Genomic DNA, 27,843 nt, shown 5'->3' on the forward strand with positions numbered 1-27,843 from the left:
CTATATATGAAAGGCTTAAAGGCCAATAATCTGGAAGGAAGGGAGGCTGGGAGCTGTGGCTTTCAAACTTCAATTTACAGTAATAGTTATTTTATTTATTTCACATTGTGGCCCATTACAAACATATGTGTCACATGCATAAATATATACATATAAAACTACAGTTATATTGCTAAAATAAAAATTTTATGAAACAGTACATAAGTCAACATGTGACACACTTTAACATGTTCTATGCTGTTACATTATACGTTCTAGTCTATTCTAGAACTAGAACTATAAAATAGTTTATTCTATTAAACATTCTGCCCAAAGCCCACTAAAATTATTCCAAAAGCCCATCGTGGCAGTCCAAAGACACTGGGGAGGGGTCTCGGGGCCTGGATGTATAATAGTCTGGAGCACTGGGCGAGCCACGTGCACTCCCAGACAAGTTCCTCCACGCGCAGGTGCCTGGTATCTTTTTGTCTGAGTTCTCAGAGAAGACACACTTGAGAAGTTACAAGAAGTCCTTGGAGTGTTCAGAACTACAATTTTCTAAAACCCTATTTACAGAAATCAAATTATGGAGGCAACACAAATTATTGGCTCTTTCTTACAACCGCATCTGACGCCTGAGCAGAGGAAGGGGAAACCAGAAGAGAGTTACCGTAGGAAGAGCTGTTGAAGAGCTCGATGTTGAAGAAGGCGTAGTCCCCGCTGGTCATCCCTAGCCGGTGCGCTGCCAGCATGATGCCGCGGATGGTGGCGCTGCTCGCGCACATGATCACCACTGGGGAGGGAGGAACAGAAACACGCATGAGATGCCCCTTCGTGGGGGGCGGCGGGGATGCCCAAACCAGCGGCGGACGTTTGACAAGGAACAGGGTGTTTATGTGGTCCTGAAGCATCCCCTCACAAATCATTTATTAATTACAAAGAGAAAGAACAGTGACTTCACTTATATAATAGTGCAGAGAGCTAGCGGATGGCACCATCACCAAGTGCTGGGAGCCAACATCATCATCCATAGCAACAGGCTCACGGGGGCCCAAAAACATCAATACGGGCAACTTGAATCTAACCAGGAGAGCGGCCGAAAACCCAGCCTGGGGGACATTCTGTAGAATAGTTGGCCTGTGCTCTTTAAAATGGTTCATTTCATGAATAACAAAGACAGCCTGAGGAAATCTTCTAGACCGAAAGAGATTTAGCAGAGCAAAAAACTAAATACAATGTGTGATCCTGGACTGGATCCTGGACCTTAAAAAATAGTAATACAAGTTTTGCTATAGATAAGGCATTACTGACACAACTGGAGAAATCTGAATAAGGTCTGTAGATCAGGTAATAGTACTGCATTTGTGTTAAAGTTCTTGCTTTTGTTAATTACACAGTGGTTATATAAGTGACTGGTCCTGTTTTTAGGTAATGCATACTTAAATATTTAGGGGTAAAGGAAGGTGATAGTTGCATTTACTTCTCAAATGGTTCATAAAAAGATTGTAGTGTGTGTGTGTATGCTTGGAGAGAAAAGAAAGGGAAGGGAAGGGGAGGGGAGATCTGCAATGGTCAAGGCTGAGTGGCAAGATGTCAACAACTGGTAAAGATCTGGATGAAGGCTGTACAGAGGCTTTTTGTACTTTCTTATGTCTTTTCCAAAAGTGTAACATTTCAAAATAGAGTTTAAACAAGTACTGCAAATAAATCACCAGATTTTCCCAATATAAAATATAAACCACTGAATAGTGTCAACTGCTTTTTATACTTAATAGCATGGTAAATACATTCTCCTGAAAAAGCAGACTGAACAGTTCTAGGGAGAACGTTCACGTGGCCAGTCAGAGGACGCAGCAAATGACATAGGCTTTCTGCTGTCTGAACTTTGAAACATTTTTCTCAACAGTTTGAGAAAATATACGAAAGAGTTAAGGTTCCAAGACCCTCCTCGTGTTCCTTCCACTTTTATCCACACTGTGGATGTGAGAGGCTTTAAGCAGCTCCACAATATTGCTGCCTGCCCCCTAAGAGCTACAACAGGCTCGAGTGAAGTGGAGGCCTGGCCATTATCAGTTAGTTTGATCATCACTGATGGCCCAGCCCCATGACACTGTTGAGCCACACACACCGAGCAGACAGACCTGGAGAGGCGGGGGTGCTGAAACTGCCTTGCCACCATGCACACCGGCCCTCGGAGATGCGTACGTTCTTTGTAAAAGTCTGGGTGCTGGAAGACCTGAAACAAACTTCAGGCTGTGCCATAGTTGCCTTGGCAACCCGCACACAGTGTTAGGTGCTGTGGATATTTCATTTACCGCACATGTTGATTCAGGGTCAGATCATGACTCTGACATTTCTTACTACAGAAGGGCTCCATTTACAGGCTAAAATCTCTGGAGAACAAGTGTTTAAAACAATACAAACTCCTAAAGATCTACAAATGTGGGAGTAGGTGGTGTTTGTGCCTGGAAATATATATTTGGAATAAGTAGTCAGATTCCAAGATGCCCCTGTAAGGAAGCTTTCAAAAAGATTTCTCATTCTTCATTGTGACCTAGACCCTTGGCTTAGCTCCAATTTGATTCTAGCCCCTTAAATAATAAGAGAGTCATAATGCCACACACACCTGCCAGACTTGAGACAGGACAAGTTTAAAGAGTGTGGATTCAAGGAGTGGCATCTCCAGAAGGTGCTGCGAGGCTCTAGCTGACTGTCAACCAGCAGCTCTCATTATTTTTTGATCCATTGATCAAAGTCCAGAGTCAGGGTCTACAACTCAGACCCAGACCCTGATTCTGTCAACACATAAAGATGAGAGTCATTGCTTGGGGCTAGAGTCCCAGTAACCCAGCTCAGATATTTTTAGATAATCTGAAATGCAGATTACTTAATTTCAATGAGGACCAGAATGGTTGTGAACATGTTTGTGTCACCATGTACCTGGGCATGCTAAGGAGCCAAATTCTAAACAGTAGGCTGTTAGTGAGGATGAAATCAGAACCACGGGGTCAGCTGGAGAATTCAGATGTCCAAAGGCTTCAAGACTTGATAACCCTAAGCAACCATCTACGAGTTATACCTGGCCCAGTACCAAACCAAAAGGTCCTCAGGCTGGAGCACAACCTTCCCTGAGCCCTGGATGGGCTCTGTCCAACACTGGCCTCTCATTCACTTCTTTTTCTGTTTTTACAGGCCTGTAAAAATCTCCTTCTCTCTATCCCCATCACCACCAAGATCAACCCCTCTGACAGACACATTCTTTCTTAAAATGTCAGTACCTGCTTGGAATGAGCAAGATGACCCAGATCGACATTGTGTCTATCTGAGCAGACCAATTATTTCAGATCTCTCAGATCTCGTCCATTTGGGGATGATCATGTAGTTCAGCTCTCCAAAGGAAACCCTAACTTCCAAGTTCACAAGTGGGCTGTTGTTCTTCTTGCAGAAAACAAACCAATAAGGCACATCATCATCCAGTTTAAGTTGGAGCAAGCACTTGAAGACACTGGCCAGACAGTCAGAATGCAGCATCCTCCTAGCCTTGTAGGACATTCAGTAATCCCTTATGGCTGTTTCATTCATGCCTCATTCAGCAGCATGTATTTTTAGCAACTTGTCTTTATACAATCTATCAGAAAGTTTTAAATAGTTTTCACTGAAATAGCTTTCTCTTCCTACTCATGTTTCAACAGTTTATATAATATTAAATTTCATACTTACGATAATAAGCACAACTGGCATAAACAGATTTGGGGACAACTCTGGGAAGTATATGGACCAATGTGAGAAGCGTGTGGCATACTCAGGACAAGTATACAACTACCAGATTCACTAACAGTCAACACAGTTGCAGAGAAAAAAAGCATTAGCTAATCCTGCGGCTGCTTAAGTGGAGGACAATTAAGACCATTTCTGCTGTATTTAAGTATATTTAAATATATAAGTATTCATTTCTTTTGGTCGAACTGTTAAACTTCTCAAAAGGGGAATGGTTGCATGATCCAAAGTTTCTGGATAGGCTTTTCATCAATCTGCTCTATTTAGTCCCCGACAAACAACTTGGGATGGTCCATGTCACCCTCCACTATCTGATTTCCGCAATGACTTCTATAAGTGGCTTCTATCTGTTGCAACATGTTCTTGTGATCACTCTGAGAATGGCAGAGAGAAGTGCAGGAGGGTGGCTATTGAATTCAGTGACCAAAAAACAGTCCAGGAAGCACGGCTGAGTTAGGATGGATAGCCTCTCCTCAGTCTCAAGTTTCCTTTTATAGCCATCTCTAATTAGGGGGCATTCTTCATCACTCAATGTGCCTTCATTTATCCCCAAGGAGCCGAGGAAAAGAAGTGAATTGTCTGACTGGTGACTCTGGAAGAAAAAATTTGGGCATACTAGACTCAGCCATTTCTTCCTTCCTCTTTGGGGTGTGTCTGCTTGCAGAGAGCATAAATGATAGGAGACTTTCGTCATGTGATAAGGAACCTATCCTGAAAAGGGTGGAGGGGGTGTCCTACAGCACTATCTGTGACTTTGTGGATGGCCTTGCCTAATTCTGGGGGGAAGGAATAGTAAGCAGGACCTTTTGACAACAGGTTTAAATCCATGTTCTCCAATAGGTTTTATCAATCATAAAAACAACATTTTCATATTCTCCATCTGACTGCTGCATCCATCTTCCATTTAATTCTTAAACTTATAAGGGAAAAGAGATACTACTTCATGGAAGCAAAGCAAGATCTGCCATGTGCTAAAAACTGAAAATATGAGAGCAGAAATTAAAAACCAAAACTCAATAGTAATTCTGCAAATAGTCAAGAAATATCGAAGTAAGAGGAATTTTTTTTAAGTGGCAAATAGGAGAAAGGAGATAATAAAAGTAGAGTCTCAATCCAGGAAATCTAACATCCAAATAAAATAAATTCTAGAAAGAGAGAACAAAGAAGCTGAAGAAAATTTAAAAAAAACATTTAAGAAATCTTCCCAGAACGAAAAGGCATAAGTTTCTGAACGGAAGAGGCTTAACCTTCAACACCCTAAAGTACCTAAGGCAAAATACTGGCATAAGGTACATCATACTGAAATGTTAAAAGAGTGGGAGCAAAGAGAATATTCTAGAAATTTCCAGAAAAAGAAAACAGATACCAAGCAATAAATAGGTCAAGAACCCAAATCAATTCAAGCTTCCCAATAGCAACATTGGAATCTGAAGACAATCCTTCAAATTTTAAGGGAAAAGGCAGTTTCCAACATGGAATTGTATAATTATGTACATGGGTAGGGTGAAGAAATTTACAGTCATGAAAGGTCTCAAACTTAGTTCTCATCCCTCCTTTCTCAGAAAGTTCCTGGAGAATAAGCTCCACGAAAACAAGAGCATAAATCAAGAAAGAGGAACACACAGGGATCTAGCCCAAGAAAGAGGTGATGGGAGTTGCAGAAGATGCTGAAGATGCTGAAGAAAGAATCCAGAATGACAACTGTACAGCAGGCTCAGAAAATAACTGTACTGGAGCAGCTCAGAAGACTTAAAATAGAGAATTGGTAGATGATTTGTTCTAAGTCCATAGGAAACTAAGAAAACAAAGAAAAACAGATTTTATTGTTTAACCCCAAGGAAAATAAGCAAGGTGATAAAGAAAATGTCACTGTAGTGGCTTATATAGCTCGGCTACAATAGCATTTGGAGGGCAACAATAATAATAATAGACACTGAATGCAGAGCTGATCAAAAATTTTGGTACATCCATTTTGGAAGGATGACTGGAAGGAAAGCTTGTGTGTGTGATTAACAGGCAGTAGATGAGAACTAAATCACCTGGATGGCAAGAGATAAGAAATAAAACTGAAAAAAATTAAAAAATAACATGTTAATTAGAGGTATGAACTCAAATACCTAAAGAAACAGCTACATGAGTTGAAAATAGTTGCCTCTAGGAAGTGAGAAATGGGGAGCAGGAAACAGGAAACTCTTGTTCCTAATAAGACTTGTGTAAGAGTTTTTGCCACTTTGTAAACTATATAGCTGTATAACTTTCATAAAAATAAAATCTATTTTTTTGAGATTTTCCTGGCTGTTTCTATGCTACATACCAATAGGTCTCATTTGCAAAATAGACATTGCACTTTTATTTGTGCTGTTCACAAACTCCATCTACTCCAAAGGCCTTCAGAATTTCTACCCTGTAGCCTACAATGCTTCTTTTCTCCCCTGCCCTGTGTTAGTCATTTTATACTTATCATGGATTCTTTGCTTAAAAATTCTGCTGATCAAACACTCTGGTCATTTACCCCAGCCTAATTCTAAAAATAAATGACTCTTGTACTGATTAAATTCTGTTATCTCTACAGTTGTTATACAGGCCCAGATTATTAATGACATATTAATAACAAAAAGGATAAAACTACAGTTCTTCATACAAAAATGTCTATGTGTGTAATACTTCAATTCTGCATCTTATATGATATATGGACAAAACAACTGCTGGCTTTGATTACTTGGAAAAGAATACCTTTTTAAACTTGCCTTTTGAAAAAGAAATTTATTGTTAAGTATAGAATGCTGAAGACAGTAGCTGACTGTATAATTGAACCAGTTTTAAATAAAGATCTTTTCTTTTTAAATAATATATGTTCAGGTGTGTATATTCTAGTGATAGCATGTTAGCTAAAGACATGAGAGGAAGAAGAATTTTTTAATTATTGACTTCATTGGTAAGTCCCTAAAAGCAATGATAAATACCCCTGTTTTTCATTCTACAGTACAGAACACAGCCAGATGGAATTTTAGTCACATTATTACTTGAGATGGTGGCATTACTAGTTTTTACCCTTGAAGAGATCCAAACATTTGTGGTCTGATTTTAAATACGAACTTAAGTACAAAATATGTGCTAAAAATATGATCTAAAAAAGGAGGAGGAACTCTCTAGTTCTATTATGTTTAATATGGAATTTTCAAAGACAAAAATACATCAGTTACATGTTTACACTTGAAGGAGCACAAATCAGAACCACCCAACATCAGTTTGAAGAGAGTGATTCTCACCCCATCTCAGGGTTTCACAGAGGAGGAAATTCAGCCTCAGAAAAGGTAAGTGATCTGCACAGGCCCCCAGCAGCTGAATATGGATACTAAATCCAGAGCATCTGCTTCTCAGGAGGGTTCTTTCCCCTCAGCCTGACCTTACCTTCTGTTAAAGGTGATTATCATCATAAATATAAAATAATAATAAAAACTATAATAACACCTCACATTTTCTGAGCACTCGGTACACCTCTGGCACTGTTTCAGCACATCCTCTGTGTTAGTTCACCTAAACCTCCCAGCATTCCCAAGATGGGGGTGCCTCACTGCCCAGTTTTGCCTGATGGGCTTGAGGTACAGAGGCTTAGTATCAGCCCAAGCTCGCTCCCCAATGCGTGCCTGAGGTACGACAGACGCTCAGGAAGTCAACCTCCTCCGAACCGGTATTTAACCCATTAACTACTTATGAACTAAGTAGCAAAAGGTGGAACTTTCTTTCGTGAAAGTAAGGAACAGGGGTAGGAAAGAGGGAGCAAGTGAGGTGCCTTAGGGAGAAACTATTTTGTTTTCTATGTCGTCACTGTTCGAAATATATTTTACAGTAAGAATGGCAACCTTACCACTTCTAAAACATACAGGTCAGCCAAGCAAACTTCACCGCTAAATTCAGACTTGGAAGAAAAAAAAAAGCGAAGAAACTTGGGAACATTATCTACCAGGCTTTTGGAGTTAAGAACTAATCAGTAGCCCACGCTCTCTGAACCACCCCCGACACCTCCCCCAGGCCCATCAGGGAATTGACTTCCTGTCTAACCCCTGGCCTCAGCCACATTATTGTGAGGCTGAGCGGCCACGTGGCCGCGGTTTGCGCTCACCGGACTGACAGCTCCCCAAAGTCACTAATCCCAGGTGATATCCGCTGGGGGTCACCGCCTGCATTGAGATCTTCTGGGCAGTTCTACACAGGCGCGTGGGTCCACCTCGGATCTCGCCCGAGAAGTACGCACCCCCAGCTCCAGCCCTTCCTGTGAGGTCTCTAACTCGTAGCTCCAGGTCCTCAGAAGCCAAGAACTGAAGAACCAGGTTCCCGGGCCAGAGAGCCAGAGGTCTACAGGGGTCTGCAGAAACCTGGGAACTGAGTGTGGGGAGAAGGTAGATGAGGGTTTCTCCGCCCGCCGTGGTGAGTCCGCAGCCTTCGCATACACAAGTGCCCTTTTTCATAATCAAAAATGCCTGCGCCCCGCCTGCTTGGCTGGCAGGGATTTGGCGCAGACAGCCTGGAGTTCGAACGCTCAAACCTTGACCCTGGGTCTCCACTGTCAACACCGACCACGTCTTCGGTCTAGTAAGTGCGTTCACTCCGAGTCCGGGGTGGCCGCAGTGCTGTCCTCCGTGGCGCCCCTGCCCACTCTCACCTGTTCCTGAGGCCCCACCTCCAGTAGCGCTGTCACCCACGGCCAGCGTCCAGGTACCCGGCCCCACTAAGTCATGGACTAGCCCCGCCTATGGCTCAGCCCCTCTCCCCTTCAGTCTCCCCGCTAGGGTCCTGGGGAGCTTCGCCGGGATTGCTCCACTGACAACCCAGGCGCGAGCGCGCCCAGGGGGCGCCGGATTCCCCAGCCCTAAACCTGACACCAGGAAGGAGGGAACTGCGCTTCTCCTCCCGCTCCCCGTAGCCCCAGCCACCATGCTCAGCCTTGAGCGCTTTGTCCAGTTCGGTGTTTACTCAAACCCCCACAGATCCGGGGGGGGGGGCGAACGGAGGTGGGGAGACACGTGGAAAGGAGTTTCAACGCTAGCTTCCGCAAAGCCTAGCTCTAGGCGCTTTACAGACCGCGGTGCGGAACGCGTTGGGGAAAGTGAGTGCCGCCTGAGTCCACACACAGCGAGGCGTTTTCGGTGGAAACCACAGAAGCTCGTTTATAAGGAGTTGGAGGGGCCATGCAAAGAATGTGAAGGGCGATACAATCAGCCTTTAAAAGAAAGTTAGGTAGAATCTGTGGCAGAAACAGCCCGGGGAACCCGGAGACCCAGACTAGAGATGGTGGCGCGCTGCAGGCAGTGTCCGCCACGCTTCTGCACTAGGAGTGGGCGCACGTCGGAAAAGCGCTGGGTAACAAGTTCTTTCCGCCTCCGCACGCTTTCAGACCCCAGTTGGAGCGCGGTACCAGGACGGTGCAGCTAACCACCAACCCCGCGTGCCGACCGGGTAATGAGGAAGAAAAACCCCAGGCGGCTTGACAGCACCTGTCCAAACTGGGCACGCGGGAGCTGCGGGCGAAGGCGCCCCTCCTCCTGCTCCATCACCTTCCCTGGACCCTCTGCCTACACCCTGCGATTCTAATGAGCGATGGTCAAAGGTTCTCGCAGCCAGACAGCGCACTCCCGGACGAGTGCCCGCTCGCGCCCCCCGCCCCAGGTCCTCAGTGCTGTAGGGGTAGTGGGGTCCGCAGAGAGGGGTGCAGGTGTGTAGGGAGAGCCGCGGAGAAAGGTTGGGTTATGGCTGGGGTCCGGGGGCGCGCTCCCGCTCACCTCGCTCACTGGCCTGGATGTAGCGCACGATGTCGTCCATGTCCAAGTCTTTGGTTTCATCGAAATTGTAGGCGGACGTGTGCAAACCCTCCTCCTGGAAGACCTCGTGGACCCCCTCGAGGGTGAAGTAGCAGTTGCGCTCCATTTTGTCGTCGCTGTAGACCAGCGCGGCGCGGCTCCATTGGTGGTGGCGGAACAGAGCGAGCATCATCTCACCCATCTTGGCGTACGCGGGCGCCACGCGCGTGAGGTGGGAGTACTCGGTGTCCTTGTGCTGGAAGCCGGCGGCCAATGCCCCGGCCGACAGCATAGGTAGGTCCCAGTGCGACGCAAGCCGGGCCACAGGCGCCGCCGCATACTCGCACACGGGCCCCAGGATGAGGTCCGGCTTGGCGCCCCGCGCCGCTGCCACGCGGTCCACCAGGCTGAAGAGTGCGCGATTGCCGCAGTCTGAGTCTTCGTAGGCCACCTGGAAGCGAGTGCCGGTCGGCAGAAGCCTCCGCCCGCTCGCGTTGCCCTCCACGCTGCGCAGGGCGTATTCGATGGCCGGCCGCACCCGGGCCAGGGAGAACAGGTACGAGTTATCCTGGGGCAACAGTACGAGCACCTCGATCGTCTGCGGCTCCAGGCGCCCGCCGCCGCCGCCCGTGCCGCTGGCCCGCGACGAGCAGCCGAGCAGGACGCACGCGGAGAAAGCGAGCACCAGCCGGGACGGCATCGTGCCGTAGGAAAGCTCCTGCCCTCGCAGCCGATTCGCCCTCTGCCCCCCACCCACCTCCTCTTTCCTCCCCACTCTTCTCGCCGAGGTCCCTGCGCCCCCTTGGGCGCTTTAAAAAAATAGAATAGCCCCTTGACTAACTAACTCGCCAAAAGATAGGAAGAATCCTTCTTTGCAATGTCACTAGTTTTAAAAAAGAAAAAGAAGAAAAGCTCACCAGGTGTAAACCTGTTACGCCTGTAATATATTTGTATATATATATATACATATAGTTATATATATATATATATTCGCCCTTGCTTTAAATATACTATTTTGCTTAGAGGTGGCTTCTTATATGGGCGTTGCTAAGGTTTCTTTTGAAGCGTATTTGTAAAAAAAAAAAAAAAGTTAGGCTTGTCCAAGTGCTTGTAATTGACGGTGCATCTCCCTCTCGTTTGATCTCATTGATTCGCGCGGGTTCCTGGATCCATAGCCCGCGTTTAAATAGCGTGGCAGCGGCGGAGCGTGTTACCACACATGGCCAGCCGAGGCCGGGCTTGTATTTCCAGCGGGGGGTGGGGGTGGGGTGGGGAGTGGTGGGGGCTGGGCTGGGGGAGCCTCTCATTAACATTCTTACATCAGGGCTCCTCCCCGCACCCGTACCCTTCCCACCCTTCTGCTGTCCCTAACCCCACTCGCCGCCAGCCCTGGGCCTTTTCCTTAAAGCCGCAGTCGCCCACGCCTGCACCGGCGGGGGCCCGCACCTCACCGCCTCAGGGGCGCCATCCTCTCCCTGGCCCCGAAAGCTGCAGTGTTCTCCCCAGCTCCGGGCTTTAAAAAGACAAGGTCTTTGAAAGCAAAGAAACGCGCTCCGGCACACTCACGCCGTAAGAAAAAGCAGCAGGATTAGAGGAAGAGGGTAGTCCTAGAAATTTGTGGTTTCGTTGCAAAAATCCATAGGTCCCGCTCGCTCTCACCTTTTTCTCACTCTGGCCACATTCCCTCCTGACGCGTCAACTCCGGGCGGGCACCCGACCTTCCCGGCCCCCTGGCACAAGGTCAGAGAACAGGACCGAGGTCCAGTGCAACAGTTTGATCCACGGACCTGCACCGCCCGGCTAGCCTGCGCATTACTCGCACCCCTCCTTCCCCCGCCTTCCCCCTCCCTCCTCCGCCCCGCGCCGCGTTAGCCTGGCTTCGCAGCTTTGCGGGGATCCCGGTGGCCCTGCGCACAGACCTTCCACGGGCTCGCTGCGATCAAAAAAACGAAACTTGTTGCTTCCAAAGTCCAGAGAGCCGTTCGGCTTCTGAAGGTGGCAAAAAGCTTGAAAAACATATCAAAGGCGTCCTCAGGGCTTTGCTAAACCAGGTAACTAAATAAGAGACCTTCTTGCTAAATCGTTCTCTGGGTGCCGGCGCGTCCACTGATCCAATCCGAGCGCTCGGAAATCCAACTGCTTTACCTTGGAAGCGCGCGAGACACAGTGCTAGGGGTTCTGCATGCCAAGAAGGGTCCTGCGTCGGAGACCCAGCCTTGCCCCTGCCCACAGCCACCACAGCAGTGGAGACAAGGACTGAAACAGCGGTGGACAAGTCCGTGGCCAGAGAAGCAGCGCCGGAGTCCGTCGCGCTGCGGGGCGGGTCGGGACAGAACCTGACCCAATGAACGTGGTGACACACCGAGGTCATTTGCAATGTGAACGTGCTACATTGGACGAGAGGATTCTGACACTTGAGTCCCGCAAATTTAAAAAAAAATGAATATGATTTGAAATGGTCTTTCATTTGACCGGGCGTCCGTATCCACATATTTCTATTACTCTTAGACGAACGCCCTCTTTCGGCAGAAACTTGCAGCCAACTAGTAAACCCTGTACCACAGCCCCAGGCGCTGGGTTTGGTTTGGTTCTGTTTAGTTTTGTTTTTTAACGCCCAGGCCACAAAGAGCAATCGCTCTCATTTGTGACGCGGAAAAGGCAAATTGGGGTTTCCGGAGATGTGGCCAGTTCAGGCACCGGTGCTCGTCACAGTTAACGGCACCTCTTTATCTCTCTTTCTGGCACCATAACTGTAATTATGGGTAACGTTCCAACCTCTGGGTCATTAGATTTCAGATTATGCACTATGATCCCCAAATCTTCAAGTAGGATCTTTCAACTCCTGCAAGAACTTTCCTTTATTTAACTAGAGCAGCTTACCAGTAGCAAAAGAGGCAGCTGTAAAAAATTCAATTCCACAAAGAGAGTTATCTGCACACACTGGAAATTGAGGTTTAGAGCTTCACAGCAATTAAATCCTCCTGAACTCTTGGAAAGCAAGAAATTAAAGGGAAGGAGGAAGGGAGGGAGGGAGGGAGGGAGGGAGGGAGGGAAAGAAAGAAGGAAGGGAGGGAGGGAGGGAGGGAAAGAAAGAAAAGAAAGAAAGAAAGAAAGAAAGAAAGAAAGAAAGAAAGGAAGGAAGGAAGGAAGGAAGGAAGGAAGGAAGGAAGGAAGGAAGGAAGGAAGGAAGGAAGGAAGGAAGGAAGGAAGGAAGGAAGGAAGGAAGGAAGGAAGGAAGGAAGGAAGGAAGGAAGGAAGGAAGGAAGAAAGAAAGAGAAGGGAGGGAGGGAGGGAGGGAGGGAGGGAGGGAGGAGGGGAGGGGAGGGAAGAAGAAGAAAAAGAGAACAACGGCTAAATCTCGAATTCCAAGGGTCTTAAGGGATTTCGAAACTGGTTGCCAGGAGACTGGTGGAACCAGGGTTTCCTATTACTGGTCGCTATGCAGTGTCTGGGGAACACCAGCCAATGGCGATGTGATTCTGCACACTGCAGCCTGGGCTCATTCGGCCAAGTCTGGGGTTTCAGTGGTGCGGTGTGTGGACGCCTCTCCCCTTCCAGGCTGCCAGCCGCGGGGAGGGTCACCGGCAGGGCAGTGCGCTTCCATTTAGGTATTACAGCTCAGTGGCCTCTGAGCTCTCAGTTTCCAGCTTGCCGCTCAAGCTCACCAGCAAACCAAATTGCGGAGGGGAAGAGCCCCCAGACTATAAGGCAAAATCAGAAGAACCACTGTGTTTGTTACTGCTCTTGTTATTGCTCAAAGCACCCCTTAAAATTTTCCAATGAAAAGAAATTAGTATTTTTTATTGAGGTTTAATTGACATGTAACATTATATTAGTTTCAGGAGCACACAATAATGATTCATTTATATACATTGTGAAATGATCACCACAATAAGTGTAGTTAGCATCCCTCATCATAGTTACCAAAAAAAAACCTCTAATGATGAGTTCTACTCTCTTAGCAACTTGCAAACATGCAACCAGAATTACCACCTATAGTCACCATGCTATACATTGCATCCTCATGATTTATTTACTTTATAGAAATAAAGATTTTTAAAGAAAGTTTTTCAGATGAAAATAGGCACAAGACTATAAAAAGACCCACCAAAATCCTACCCACCAAGTAATATAATTACATGGATTTTAATGTTGCAAGTTTGTTCACTTTCCATCAAATCAGATTTTTCCCAAGCAGCTGAAAGTTCATATGAAAATCATGCATATCACAGAGTTCTCCAATCTTACGGCTAGAAAAGATACGAGAAGTCACCTAGCCAGACACCCTCACTCTCTAGATGAAGAATTGAAGCCAAAGAATACAAACAGCATACTTACATACCTCTTCACTCCCTGAGAATATTTTTTAATTGGATTGGATTATGAAGCATGCACCACCATGAAAAGAAGGTGGGAAACAAAGCTAATTCTCATTAGTTGATAACAGCCTTTACATCAAAACTTTATTTTACATGTAGCTAGGCTTTGAGGATGTACACTAAGAAAATTACAAAAAGATTACAATAGAATTTTTGCAGCATTTTAATCATCAAGATGAATCAAACCAAGAATGAAGGAAAAAGAAAACAAACAGAAGTAACTCATCCCTTGGACTCAGGTTTTTAAAAATATTCCTTTCAATTCTGTGAAGCACTGAAATGGGGGTGGTGAACACTTTCTTCTAGCATTCAGAAGATTGCTCACCTATTCACTGAGTGAAATCTTTCTGACTGCAATTGTTGAATGAAAGCAGAAGAAAATTACAGGGAAATGCTGCAAAATCAAAGAAAATTAACCAAAGGAAAGGCAATGTTAGCCCTAAATGTGACATTACAGAAACTAATAGATTTTTATAGGATTTAGAAATGTTTTCATTGATAACCACAAACCATATGTTTTTAAGTTACTAAAATAAGGTGGCAAGTTTTCTATAAAGTACTCGACTGTTTATTTTCCAGGCCTGTGAAATCAAACCAGTGTCCATATGTTACTCCCCCACCACCTGGAAAGACAGCATTATGTAGGGAATCTCAACATGAGAGTCTTTGAAATGCATTAGCAATATCAGAAGGAAGTTTTCTCCACCAATTTTAATAGTTTGTATGACCTTCTCCTTCAGATTCCTCACAGCAACCTCTAAAATATGAGCCCTTCCAGATTTTCAAAGAGAATGTCTTCTCTTGGTAAGCCAGCCCTAAAGTCACATTGAATGAAGAACACCCCTGTGAAGCTGAGCCGACAAAGAAAACACCTCTGAGGATAAAATTGTTGAAAGCACACTTCCCCCTAGAGGCAGAAGAAATGAAAGAATATTACACAGAATTTAAGAATATTCACAGAACTCAAGCACTGTAAATCAGTGAGTATTAAGATTTTTTAATATACAGTGGATGTTTCAGAGGGAACCATTTAGAGACATGGGAGGAAAATCAATGAATGCCAAAAATTAAATTAAAACTCTGCCTCTAGGTTTTAGCTTTCCTTACGGACTCTATTCATTGTCCCCTTTTCTCCTATTATACAAATCTACAGTTTTTTGCCAGCACAATAAATAATAGCAATTATTTTTTTTTCTATTTAAATTTATGATTCAATTTCATCAAAAACTGTAGTGGGCTTGAGGAATTCTTTGGAAAATATAGCTCTAGCAGATTTATCTCCTTATGGTCAGATTTGTTTCTGTCTCCTGCCCTCTTAGGTTTCCACCAGCTCCAATTTCTTTTCGTATCTGTGGACATATTCAGAGATAAAATGACATTAGAAAGACTTCTGAAAAATGTAAGCTGGTCTGTGATTAAACCTGAGTATTGGCACATATTTTTTAGAATTTGCCAGCCATATGAAGAAATCTCATATCTGTGATTTATAGACAAGCTATTTAATGTAAATAATTACATTCAGAAAACTAGTGCATGTGCCTCAACATCATGCACACCAGTACTGACTATATTTAATTATTAGTTTATTTAGTTGTACATTGCACCATACCAGGAAGGATTTGGGAAGGCACATAAAAATGTACAATGGAGTTTGGGGAAACTTTCATCAGGGCAAAATGTACAGCCAGTGGTCCTTCTCTCCTGGATCTGGCCTTTTTTCCTTAAGGCTTCACTTAGAGCTCCAATCCCCAACTGAAGGGCCCCCACCCATAAGATGGCAAACTTCCAGCTTCTCTTCCAGGTCCTTGGTTCCCGCCAGCGCCACCTGAAGCCCAATCACCTCTCGCCCCCCTCCCCATCCCAGCACCTAGCCAACAGCCACCAGCCCCGTAGAAGTCACCTCATGCCCATTCCTATATAACCCAGCACCTTTCCCTAATAAAGCAGAATTCTCCAGTGAATTGCTGTGTGTGTCGCTCCTTCCTTTCACTGGTGCTGAAACCCGGGAGACAGGACACCCCAACTGGGCCCCGTCTTCCCTCCCCCCCCAACACCAGCAGCAGCTTGCCCTCGTCCTCTTTTTCCGGCGCTGGCTCATCACACTCACCACTCCTCTCTGGCCTTTAGGTAAGTTTTCCCCGGGAGTGGGCCGCTCTTCCCCGAGCTATCGCAGCGCCATTGACCGTGATCGTCCAGCAAGGCTCTGACGCTCGGGGACAAGGAGGGAACGCTCCCCGCCTCAGGCCTTCACGGCTGTGGTGGACCCTCAGGCCCCTCCTCCAACAGCCATAAATGAGGTGACTCCTATGCGGATGAGAACGCTCCCTTTTCCCCCTCCTCCTTCCATTCCTTCCACTGAAAATTCCTAGTACTAGGTTCCTCGTGACTCCAGCACTCTGCCTTCTTAGGGAAGTAGGTGACGACCCACACTTCCTAAGAAATTCCGACTCATATACGAGTTTCCACAGACCACCAAGGATCATCGGGGACGCCCTTTGTCTCCTTGTGGTCTGCCTCCAGTCCGAGGATCTCCTTTCATCTTCCCCTGTTCATCTCCTTCTCTGTCCTTTAGCCATGGGAGCCTCCTCATCCCTCCCTGAAAGTTCACCTCTTGAAAGCCTGCTCAAGCACCTAGCTACCCTCTCCCTGACACCTGATATAAAACCAAAACTTCTCCGTAAATATTGCTCCCAAGATTGGCCGACATACCCCCTAGACAATAACAACCAATGGCCCGCAGGGAGAACTCTTGATCCTAACATCACTCGCAATCTCTTTAACTGCCAGCGCCTGAAAAAATGGAAGGAGATTCCCTATATCAAAGCTTTTCGCCTCCTAGCTCAAAATCCCAGCCTCTGCACCACCTGTTCCCCTCCCCAAGTTCTCCTAGCCTGCAAGCTGTCTCCCTCCCCTCTCCACACTCCCAGTCTCTCTTCGATTACCTTTGACCCAGCCGACTAACCTCCGCCATACAGGCCTCCCCCTTCAGCCCCTCCCCCTCCTACAACCCCTCCGCCCTCTTCTGCCCTCCACCGCCACCTCCACCTCCCCCTCCCCAGAAGCCTCCCATCCTCTCCCTTCCCCCTCCTCTCCTACAACAACCCCTCCCCTTCCTCCACCACCATCTCCTCCCCCACCTCACCCCCTCCGCCTTCGTCCCCCTCGCCTTCCCCCCCCCGCAGAATGAGCCTGAGCCTTTCAGCCCCCCTCTACCCAATGAAAGCTCCAGTTCCACCCTCATACACCCTGTAAATCCCAAAGTTTGGGACATTACAAGCCCCTCCGTGGCTCTATGTCCTCCTGCTCTATCAAATTACATGACCCCTCTCAGTATATCTGTCAGGCCCAATACACCCTAACCACTTTGGCCCTCATAGGCCTCCAACCCATCATTCAGGACCTTTTAAACAAAAATTATCTCAAACCCACTCACTTTCCGTTTAATACCCCCATATTAGCTGTTGAAAAAACCAATGGATCTTTCTGCCTTGTCCCCCTTATGAGCTTGTCCAAGACCTTTGCCTCATCAACATGGCCATCATCCCTATCCATCCCTTAGTTCCAAATCCATACACCCTTTTTTCACGGATCCCTGCCTCGACCTCTCACTTCTCAGTCCTAGATCTCAAGGACGCATTTTTTTCTATCCCTCTGGACCCCTCCTCCCAAGATTTTTTCGCCTTCACCTGGACAGATCCATACACAAGACATTCTGAACAACTCACTTGGACAGTTTTGCCACAAGGCTTCCGAGATAGTCCCCATATTTTTGAACAGGTCCTAGCTCAGGACCTCAGTTACATCATGATCACTCTGAGTCCACCTTATTACAATATGTGGATGATCTTCTACTCTGCAGTCCCTCGTGAGAACAGTCTCAACTTGACACTGCCTCCCTACTTAACCTTCTAGCTTCCAGAGGTTACCGGGTATCCCCCGTCAAGGCTCAAATCTCTTCCCCTTCTGTCACTTACCTCGGATTCCTTCTGTCTCAACAAAGAAAGTCCATTACCTTAGAAAATGACTCCTCTCTGACCTGCCCGTTCCCAAAACCAAGACAGAAATCCTTTCCTTTCTAGGCCTAGCTGGGTATTTTAGAGCGTGGATCCCTAACTTCTCCCTGTTGGCAAGACCCCTACACGACCTCAGCAAGGGCCCCTCTGAAGAACCATTATCCTCCTCACCCTGACACTCCTTCATTAAGCTCCGTCAAGCCCTTGTAGAAGCCCCAGCTCTCCATCTTCCTGATTTGTTGAAGCCCTTCTCATTATACATCCATGAAAAGTCCAGTCAAGCACTAGGAGTCCTAGGCCAATATTATGGCCCATCCTTTGCCCCAGTAGCTTATCTCTCCAAGCAATTAGACCCCACAGTTTGGGGATGGGCCCCCTGCCTATAGGCATTAGCCACTGGACAGCTCTTGCAGAAAGAAGCTCATAAACTGACATTCGGGGCGCCCCTTACCATTCTGTCCCCACATCACCTAAAGGACCTCTTAACCTACAAAAGTTTACAGAATCTCCCTCCCTCCAGACTCCTGACCTTACTATCCTCTTTCCTCCAAAATCCAGACACTTCTTTCCTCCCTTGCCCCCCCACCCCCTGAATCTGGCCACTCTTCTTCCTCTACCCTACTCTCCTCATACTCCCTCGCATGATTGCCTGGAAGCCCTTCACAACTTCCTTCCGTGCCACTCCACAATCTCCAAAGGAGCCCTCTCACACTCCGACCTCATCTGGTTTACTGATGGGGCCTCCTTTAAACATGAGGGCACCCACTACACAGGATACGCAGTAGTCTCCCTCGAAGATGTCATCGAGGCATGAGTCCTACCCCCCAATACAACCAATCAACAGGCTGAACTCATTGCAGCCACCAAAACTTGCACTGTGGCCCGCGACACGTCTCTCACACTATACACTGACTCCAAATACGTATTCCACATTCTCTTGTCTCATGCAGTAGTATGGAAAGAACGAGGCCTCCTCACCACAAAAGGAAATTCCACCACTAATTCAGCCTTAATAACTAAACTCCTAGCGGCCTCACAGCTCCCACACCGACTGGGCATAGCCCACTGCAAGTCACATCAAAAGGATGACTCCCCCATTGCAAGAGGTAACAACAAAGCTGACAGAATAGCCCAGTCAGTTGCCCTATCAGAAGACACACCAGACAACAATCCGTCTGCCCTTGCAGTTTTAGCCTTATCACAAGACACCCTCTGTTCCCAGGACAAAGAGTCCCTCTTCCGCTTCTTACATGATCTGTTCCATCCTAGCCCCCAATCCTTGACCCATTTTTTACAATCCTTTTTTTCTCTCTCTCCTGAAGACAAAACCCTACTTGACCAAATCACCCGCAGGTGCACCATTTGCCAACGCACTAACCCTAATACCCCCCTCAAGGCCCGACCCTTCCCAGTTCATCAAGCAAGGGGTAATGTCCCCGCTGCAGATTGGCAAATAGACTTCACTAACATGCCCCCCATATGGTGTACCAGATACCTACTCGTGTTAGTAGATACATTTTCAGGATGGGTCGAGGCTTTCCCCACCACTAACAAACGAGCGCCTGCAGTTGCCTCTATCCTCCTCACCCAGATCTTTCCTAGGTTCGGGATGCCCACTTCCCTCCAATCAGATAACGGCCCTGAGTTCACTGCCCAAATTATCCAGAACCTCTCCAAGTCGCTCTCGCTCCCCTGGCATTTACATTGTCCTTATCGACCACAGGCTTCGGGAAAAGTAGAAAGAACCAATAGGACTCTAAAGGACATCCTGACCAAACTATCTCTAGAACTACACCTTGACTGGGTTCGCTTACTTCCCTTAGCTCTACTCCGCATTCGGGCCCTCCCAAAGAAACCTTCCTTCTTGTCGCCCTTTGAGATCATGTACGGCCGCCCGATTCTACCCCCGGGGCTCCCTTCCCACAAAGGACCAATTCCTCCCAATATGGCCCTTCTGCTACTCTCTCTCCTCCGCACTGAATTGTGGAAATATCAGGATTGACTCCTTCCTGATCCATCCACCTCCCAAAATCCTCCTGTTTTACAACCCGGCCAACTAGTGTTTTATAAGCCACCAGAGGATCGGCCCTCTCTCACCCCAAAATGGGAAGGTCCACACCCAGTTATTCTCTGCACCCCCTCGGCCACCAAGCTCTTACTGCCTGATAACTCTGTCACCCCTTGGATTCATATCTCCAGGTTGAAACCAAACACCCAGGACCCACCTTCTCTGGACACCCAAGACCCATCAGTCACAATCCAGAGTCCTTCGGATACAGTCCAAGACGCTATCTACTCTACCACACCTCATCCCTCTGATCCCTTGAAACTCCGCATCTCCCGTTCACCCCCTTTGCCATCCATACCCGAATCATGATTTTTTCCTCCTTTACTGCTCTCTCGCTTTTTTTCCTCATTCCTATTGTCTTCCCTACCACCCCAGCCTCCTTTGTATGGCAATTCAAAGTCAGACAGACTTTCACACAGCATCAAACAAAAGTTACTGCCCTCATTGCCACATTAGACTGCCCTCTAAAAGGCTGCTCCGGGCCTTTATACCTCCACTTTCCTCCCTCCACTGAAGTGTTCACTAGCAGCTACCTTTATTCTCCCGACCTCTGCTTCCTCTATGACCAAAGACAAGCCTATTGCAGGCGATGGCCAGACACCTACAGGAGATGTCCCTACTGGTCTTGTGCCATTCACTACATGGGTGACTTCCAGTTCCCACAGTATTACTCCTCCAACCGTTCCATGAAATATCCCAACGGCTCATTCTCCTTATCAATCCCAGATCCCTGGAACTCTTGATGGGCCGCTAGAGTCACAGCCTCAGTTTACTACAGGGGGTCCTTGACCCCCCAAGGTACCCTTAATATCTCTCGAGAGTATGTTCCCTCTCATTCCCAGATCTCTCAAGTTGCATCCGATATCGAACATTCCAAAAAAGTTATTATCCAAACTCTTTTCGGCGCCTCATCATCTTCTCACCCCCGCCTCTCTTCCAATTCCTCCTACTCTTGGTTACAGCTTATTCAGGACACCACCATCTTTCTCAACCACACCCTTAACACTGCCAATTGTTTCTTGTGCGCATCACTACAGCGCCCACTGCTAGCCACCATGCCCCTTAACGTTTCCAATTACTCCTTTCACGCAGAAGGACAACCCTTCTGCCCCCTGGCAGACATACCCCTATGGGAACCAGAATACACAAACAATCTCACCATCCACCACTGTGTAGGCCCAACCCCTCCCCCCTCCAGCGCACTTCACTGTCTCTCTATCCACACCCCTACCTCCGGCTCTAAGACTTTTACGCAGCCAGGACACTTCTTTTGGTGTAATGGCAGTCTTTTCCACTCACTGCCTCCCAACTCCAGCACACCCTGCGTTCTCATCACCCTGATCCCACAGCTTACACTTTACAGCAGGGCAGAATTCCTTGAGCTTCAACCTCCTTTGCCCTTGTGCACAAGAAGGGCTGCTTTCCTTCCCATTATGGTCTGTATTTCCCTAGCCACCTCATCCATTGGGGCAGGATTTTCAGGGGGAGCCTTGGGTCACTCTCTATGGGCAATTAGAGATCTCAACACCAAACTTGAGGGGGCCCTGACATCCACTGCCGATTCCCTGGCCTCTCTCCAAAGACAGGTCACTTCGCTAGCTAAGGTCACCCTTCAAAACTGGCGGGCCCTAGATCTGCTTACAGCCAAGAAGGGCAGCACCTGCGTCTTCCTCCGGGAAGAGTGCTGCTATTACATCAACGAATCCGGCATTGTAGAAACTGACATTACCAAACTCACCGACCTTGCCTCCAGCCTCCACTCTGCTTCCAATTCCAACCCGTTCTCTTCAATACTAACAAACCCCTTCCTCACCTGGCTGTGGCCCATTGCAGGCCCTATAATAATCATTCTTCTCGCCTGTCTCTTCTTGCCTTGTATAATAAAGTTTATCAAATCCCAAGTCGGTAAAATCTCTAATCAAACTTTCAACCAGCTTTTACTCAGGAACTACCAGCTTTTAGCCACAGAAGATGCCTCACCCTCACGTAACCTCCTCACCACACACTGAGATGGACCCCTCTCCCCACTGGAAACAGTTCCTGGAAACACTGGCCGCAGATGCCTGGCTTCTGGCACCCGTATCCTCTTGGCACCATTGGAATCAACAAGTCCTCAGCCTATGGTTACAGGGAACCTTCATTGATTTCCAACCTGAAGAAGTCCACATCTACTCATCCTTACTGTAGGGAGTCCTATCAACCCTTTCCTCCCAATCCTCAAGCCCTCACTCCCTTCTCTGCCCCCGTTCAGCAGGAAGCAGTCAGAGAGAAAGCAACGTCCACACCCCATAGAGAAGAAAGGGGGGAATGAAGGGCCCCCACCCGTAAGATGGCAAACTTCCAGCTTCTCTTCCGGGTCCTCGGTTCCCGCTGGCGCCACCTGAAGCCCAATCACCTCTCTCCCCACTCCCAATCCCAGCACCTAGCCAACAGCCACCAGCCCCATAGAAGTAACACCACAGTCACCTCATGCCCCTTCCTATATAATCCAGCACCTTTCCCTAATAAAGCGGAATTCTCCGGTGAATTGCTGCTGTGTGTGTCGCTCCTTCCTTTCACCAACCACATCTTCCTCTCTCATCTGGGTGTACGCTATCTCCTTAGGTTCCTGTCACTCTACATTTTATTTCCATGTACGAGAAGGTGCATCTGAATTGGGCCCCGGTCTACAGGAAGGAACCCTCACAAACATGCTGTAGGTTAGCACTCCACCGATTTGACCTTTGGTTTCCTCATTTTCCTCAAGTTCCTAGCTTCCAAAATGGAGATAATAATATTGTCCTAGTGTTGTAGAAGGTGAGAAAGAGAAGATGTAGAATGTTTCATCTACATTAGGAAATGAACAAGTGGCAGCTTTTGTTATTACATTCCCTTCAATGCCTGGTAAAGAGTACTACACCCAGAAAGTGTTTAATAAATGCACATGGAATGAAGGGATGAATTCAAAACCCAAAACAATATGGCTTATGCATAACTTGTTAGGAATTACCTATTGCCTAGCCACAACAGACCTCATTTAATATTTGTCTGGTGGCTTCCCTAGGGGAACCCTTTTGGCAAGCACTTTGGTATCGGCCCCTGGATTCCCAACCTCAGATATTTCCTGGTAAGCTCAAGGCAAGAGCTTGTTCAATACTCTTCCTGCTACCTAGTGGGGCAAAGACAGCAGAGGCTCATGTTTTCTCCCCACAGCTTCCCTGGACAGCTATAAGGCTCCTCCAGAAACCCAGACTGCCTCCAGCCTGAGGGAACTAAGGCTGGGAGGGGACACAGGGATACAGCAGAAAGTGGGTTTTTTAAGGGCAAAAATAGAAGTAGCTGTGCAATGGGACAGGACCTTGAGGATGAGGGGGAGCAATAGGCAGATTGTGCAGAAGCACAAAGAGGATTGTACTGGAAGGAATGATGTATTTAATTCACAGATCATCATAAATAATGAGAAAAGAGCAGAATGTATCCTAATGTACTAAAGATCCAGCCTATAAAAGTGTCAGGCCCAAGGCTTAGTGCTCTTGTGCAACTCAACAAACCTTTTAAAATATCCACAGTGTGCCAAGGACAGTGGTGTTCTGAAGCTTAAACATACTGTATCAAACATTCCTTCATTTTGTTTGGGGATATGATTTGACCCAAGTTGTATTTAAATCTATGTGATAGCCAGTCATTTTGTAACAGTAAATGTGTAATTTTTAAGAGAAATATTATCAGAACAAAATATATCAAATTTCAAAAACATGTTCTAAAATTCTTTTTCCTGGTGTCATCACATCACAATATTGAACAGTTTATGCTCTACATTAACCAGCATTAATCCATTAGAATATAAACACCATGAGGACTGGGATTGTTTTTCTTCAATTCTGTATTCTCTCCTTCAAGAAATAGCACCTAAAATTTTATTTCACCAATGATAAATTCAAAGAATGCAAATTTCCTATAAAACAATTTAGAACAGAAACAATTAAGCAATGAAGGGGAAAAAAGATAATTCAAAGAAAACTGAGTTCATTAATATAAATTCATACATGTAAACTTCTAAATTCATAGTTTTCAGGTCATTCAGATGTACCATGTTGGTTTTTGATTATGCAAGTAATATAAGAAGCCAAAGATTTAAATACCAACTTTACGAGCTTTAGCACATTGATATACCAACACCTCATCACTCGTATTTAATTCTTGTTTATTTCCTTACTAATCAGAAAAATGCAGCATCCTAAAAAAATCAGTATGTTATCTTTTGTAATGCTATGGACAGTAAATAAAGATAGTGAGGAAAATTTTTGTTATCACCGTGTGCAATTTTATGAGATACAGTTTTTTCTTTCTTCCAGCAAGTACATTCCACTAGGTATTAAATCTTGGATAGCTGATGCATGAGACTAAAATAGAATAGAATGCCATGAGGAAAACATCAAGAAAATTCTTGACACTTGCCCTCTCATAGTTTTGGTGATGATGTTGTGACATCAAATTTCACCCTGACATTAGTGGAGAAAATTGTTTCTCCAAGCTGACATTGTTACTTTTCAATTGTGGATACCTGCTTCGATATTAAATGTTCTTCTTTGCCCTTCATCCATCTTACAAAAATCATTCTCTTCTCAGCCTGTGTGGGTTTTTTTCCCTTTACTAACTGCCTGGGAAAAATAGTAAGGATTGTTTTAAGCTGAACCCCTTGCTTTGCAGACTTGAAAGTCTTGAGATATGACAGGGAAATGACTTTCTATGTAGTCAATTTCTCATATTTAGGTTTATATAAGTGTACAGATTGCTTCATAATACAAATCATTCATGTTCTAGTGAATCACTCGGGTTTTTTTAACCTTAGGTACAAATTTTTTAATTAACTATATCCTCAAAACTTGGCACATTACCAATCTGCAAGTTTATTTTCTTATTCTAATTTCTCCTTTTCACTGCTCTTTCACATGCCTTTTACTCCATCAGATCTTCCTTATGTGTTTAATATATACCACAAGTAGGTCTGTATTCTTGGAGGAGTGCTTCTTCAAAACTGAAAAAACAAAAGCAGCAGCAGACTCAGACTCCCAGAAGGAACTAGCGGTTACCAAAGGGGAGGGACTGGAGAGGGTGAGTTGGGGGGGAGAAGGGGATTCAGGGGCACTATAATTCACAATCACAATTTAGGTAGGTCACAGGGAAGGCAGTACAGCACAGAGAAGACAAGTAATGACTCTATAGCTTCTTACTACGCTGATAGACAGTGACTGCAATAAGGGGGATGAGGACTTGATAATATGGGTGAATGTTGAAACCACAATGTTGTTCATGTGAAACCTTCATAAGATTGCATATCACTCTAAAAAAAGAAGAAAAAAGAGTGTTCTTGTGCATACATGTATTTTTCCAATTTGGAAATTGTAGTATGCTCTCTCTTTATTTTCATAGAGAGTAATAAGGATAGACCTTAACTATTAGGTGAAAATCGACATAATTACTTTTGTTTAATTTTTAGAAGTGGGAATCTCTTGTTTTCCAACTTTACTGAGTGATAATTGAAAATATAATTATATATATTTAAAGTGTACAACATGATAATGTGACATACATGTACATTGTGGAAGAGTTACCAAGATCATGATAATTAGCACATACATCACCTCACACAGTTAACTCTTTCTGCATGTGTGGTGAGAATGCTTAAAATTTGCTCTCTTCAACTTTCAAGTGTACAGTACAGTATTATTAATTATAGTCACTATGCTGTACATCAAATCCTCAGAACTTATTCTCCTTATAACTGAAAATTTATACTCTGTGACCTACATCCCCCTATTTCCCCCTGGCAGCCATCATTCTATTCTCTGTTTCTATGAAATCACCTTTTTTTTTTAAGATTCCACATATGAGTGATGTCATGCAATATCTGTCTTTGTCCGGCTTCTTTCTCTTAGCATAAAGCCCTCCAGTTTCATCCACACTGTCACCAATGGTGGGCTTTCCTTCTTTCTTATCGCTGAAAAATATTCCACAGTATATTCATTGTAATATTCCATTTATGTATATATGTATGTGTATGTACACACATATGTACATACACATATATAAAGAAACATATCTTACATTTTCATTATCCACTGAAGGACGTTTAGGCTGCTCCCACATCTTTGCTATTGTGAATAATGCTGCAAAGAAGGTACAGTGCCGATACCTTCAAGAGACTGATGTCACTTTCTTTAGATGTACAGTCAGGAGTGGGAGTGCTGGATCATATGGCAGTTCTATTTTAATTTTTTGAGTAATTACAGTGCTGTTTTCTATAACAGTTGCATCAGTTGACATTCCCACCAGCAGAGTGTATAAGGGTTGCCTTTTCTCCACATCCTTGCCATTTGTTACTGGTTGTCTTTGATAGGAGCCATCCTAGCAGGTGTGAGGTGATATCTCTGTGGTTTGGATTTGCATTTTCCTGATGATTGGTGATGTGGAGCATTTTTTTATGTACCTATTGGCCATGTGTATGTTTTCTTTGGGAAAAATGTCTACTCAGGTCCTCTGCTCATTTTTAAATTAGATTATTTGCTTTTTTTGCTATTTTGTATGAGTTCTTTATGTATTTTGGATATTAATCCCTTATCAGAAATGTTTACAAATATTTTCCTCCACTTCATAGGTTGCTTTTCCATAGGATGCCAAAGCACATTGTTTCCTTTGCTGTGCAGAGCTCTTTAGAGCTTCCCCAGAGCTATTTTTATCAGTTTGTGGTTTATATTGTTTTACTGTTTTTGTGGGGTGGATAAGAATTGGGCCCTCCTAGGCTGCTGTGTTGCTGGCCTACATTATTTCTTTCAAAGCTGCATAGTATTCCACCATATTTTACTTGTTCATACTCCTAGTTTGTGACCCTTGTGCTAGTTTTCTGCTAACAGAAAGTACTCTAATGATGATCATCTGTTGTCCCCTTATGCACATGCATGAGAATTTTCCAGAGGTATATGTTGCTGGGTCAAAGGTAAATGTGTTTTTATTTTACTTCTTATGACCAGATTACTGTGCAGAATGACGGCATCAGTTTTTACACCCACCAGCTCTACATGAGCGTTTTCTCCCAGAACTTCTTTGTAGTGAAAATTCAGTATGTTGTTCATGCTTGTTTAGTGTGTCCCCATTACCAAAGTGGAGGGCTGAACCCATTTCCTCAGATCCTTCAGAATCTGTCTTCTAGATGAAAAGAGAGCTTTAACAAGAGTACCAGTCCTGACCTTTAGTTTTCTGAATTAGGTCATCTACCTCTTTCTGTCCAAATACCATGGCCAAAGGAATCACACATAAGAATTGAATGGCCCTAAGTAAAATCCTGGTGCTATTACCAAAAGAGGAGGAAATGGATGCTGAATGGTTAAAAATAGCAAGTGTTTACTAAAGAGTATGTTCTTAAAACCATAGCCCTGTCATTAGCGGGTATGACCAACCCATAACTCTAACCCAAGTCATGACTTCTCTGAGCATTATCTGAGATGTCTGTTTTCTATTTCTGCATATAAGAGACCACCTCAAAATTTAACAGCCTAAAACAGCAGTCATTTATTTGCTCAAGATTCTGCAAATAAACTAAGCTGGGTAGTTCTGGAATTTTCATCTAGGATTGCTCACATGGCTATAATCTCCCAGCAGTTTATCTGGGGCTGGAGAGTCCAAGATGGCCTCACTCAGATGCCTGGCAATAAGCTGGGGTTGTTAGAATATCTCAGTTCTCATCCATGAAGCCTCTTCAACAAAAATGCTTGGGTTTATTACACAGAGGTGATCAAAAAAGACAAGTTCCAAGTCTCTAGCTTGACCTTTGCTGATGTCTCATTAGCCAA

The 27,843-nt window shown here is 45.4% G+C and overlaps 1 protein-coding gene across 10 annotated transcripts in view; it reads right to left on the bottom strand.

Moving 5' to 3' along the window:
• NPR3 (natriuretic peptide receptor 3) overlaps positions 1 to 12,034 on the bottom strand; it is a 74,645-nt gene extending 62,611 nt beyond the window's left edge. For 4 of the 10 annotated variants that reach the window (XR_012131696.1, XR_012131695.1, XM_037001880.2 and 1 more), the window contains exons 1-2: positions 9,537 to 11,117; positions 650 to 772 (exon numbers count right to left, since the gene is read on the bottom strand). Coding sequence is in view for 8 of the 10 variants with exons in the window: in XM_037001880.2 (XP_036857775.2) it covers positions 650 to 772; positions 9,537 to 10,254 (841 nt within the window). In the remaining 2 variants the exon portion in view is untranslated. Of the gene's footprint in view, positions 1 to 649; positions 773 to 7,879; positions 9,514 to 9,536; positions 11,119 to 11,213; positions 11,451 to 11,473; positions 11,607 to 11,699 lie in introns of those variants that run through there. The other 6 variants (XM_037001875.2, XM_037001891.2, XM_073237413.1 and 3 more) reach the window with 6 other exon arrangements.
• Positions 12,035 to 27,843: the final 15,809 nt, after the last annotated feature.

This window comes from Manis javanica, chromosome 1 (genome assembly GCF_040802235.1).
Source record: "Manis javanica isolate MJ-LG chromosome 1, MJ_LKY, whole genome shotgun sequence".
In the NCBI taxonomy this organism is placed as follows: domain Eukaryota; kingdom Metazoa; phylum Chordata; class Mammalia; order Pholidota; family Manidae; genus Manis; species Manis javanica.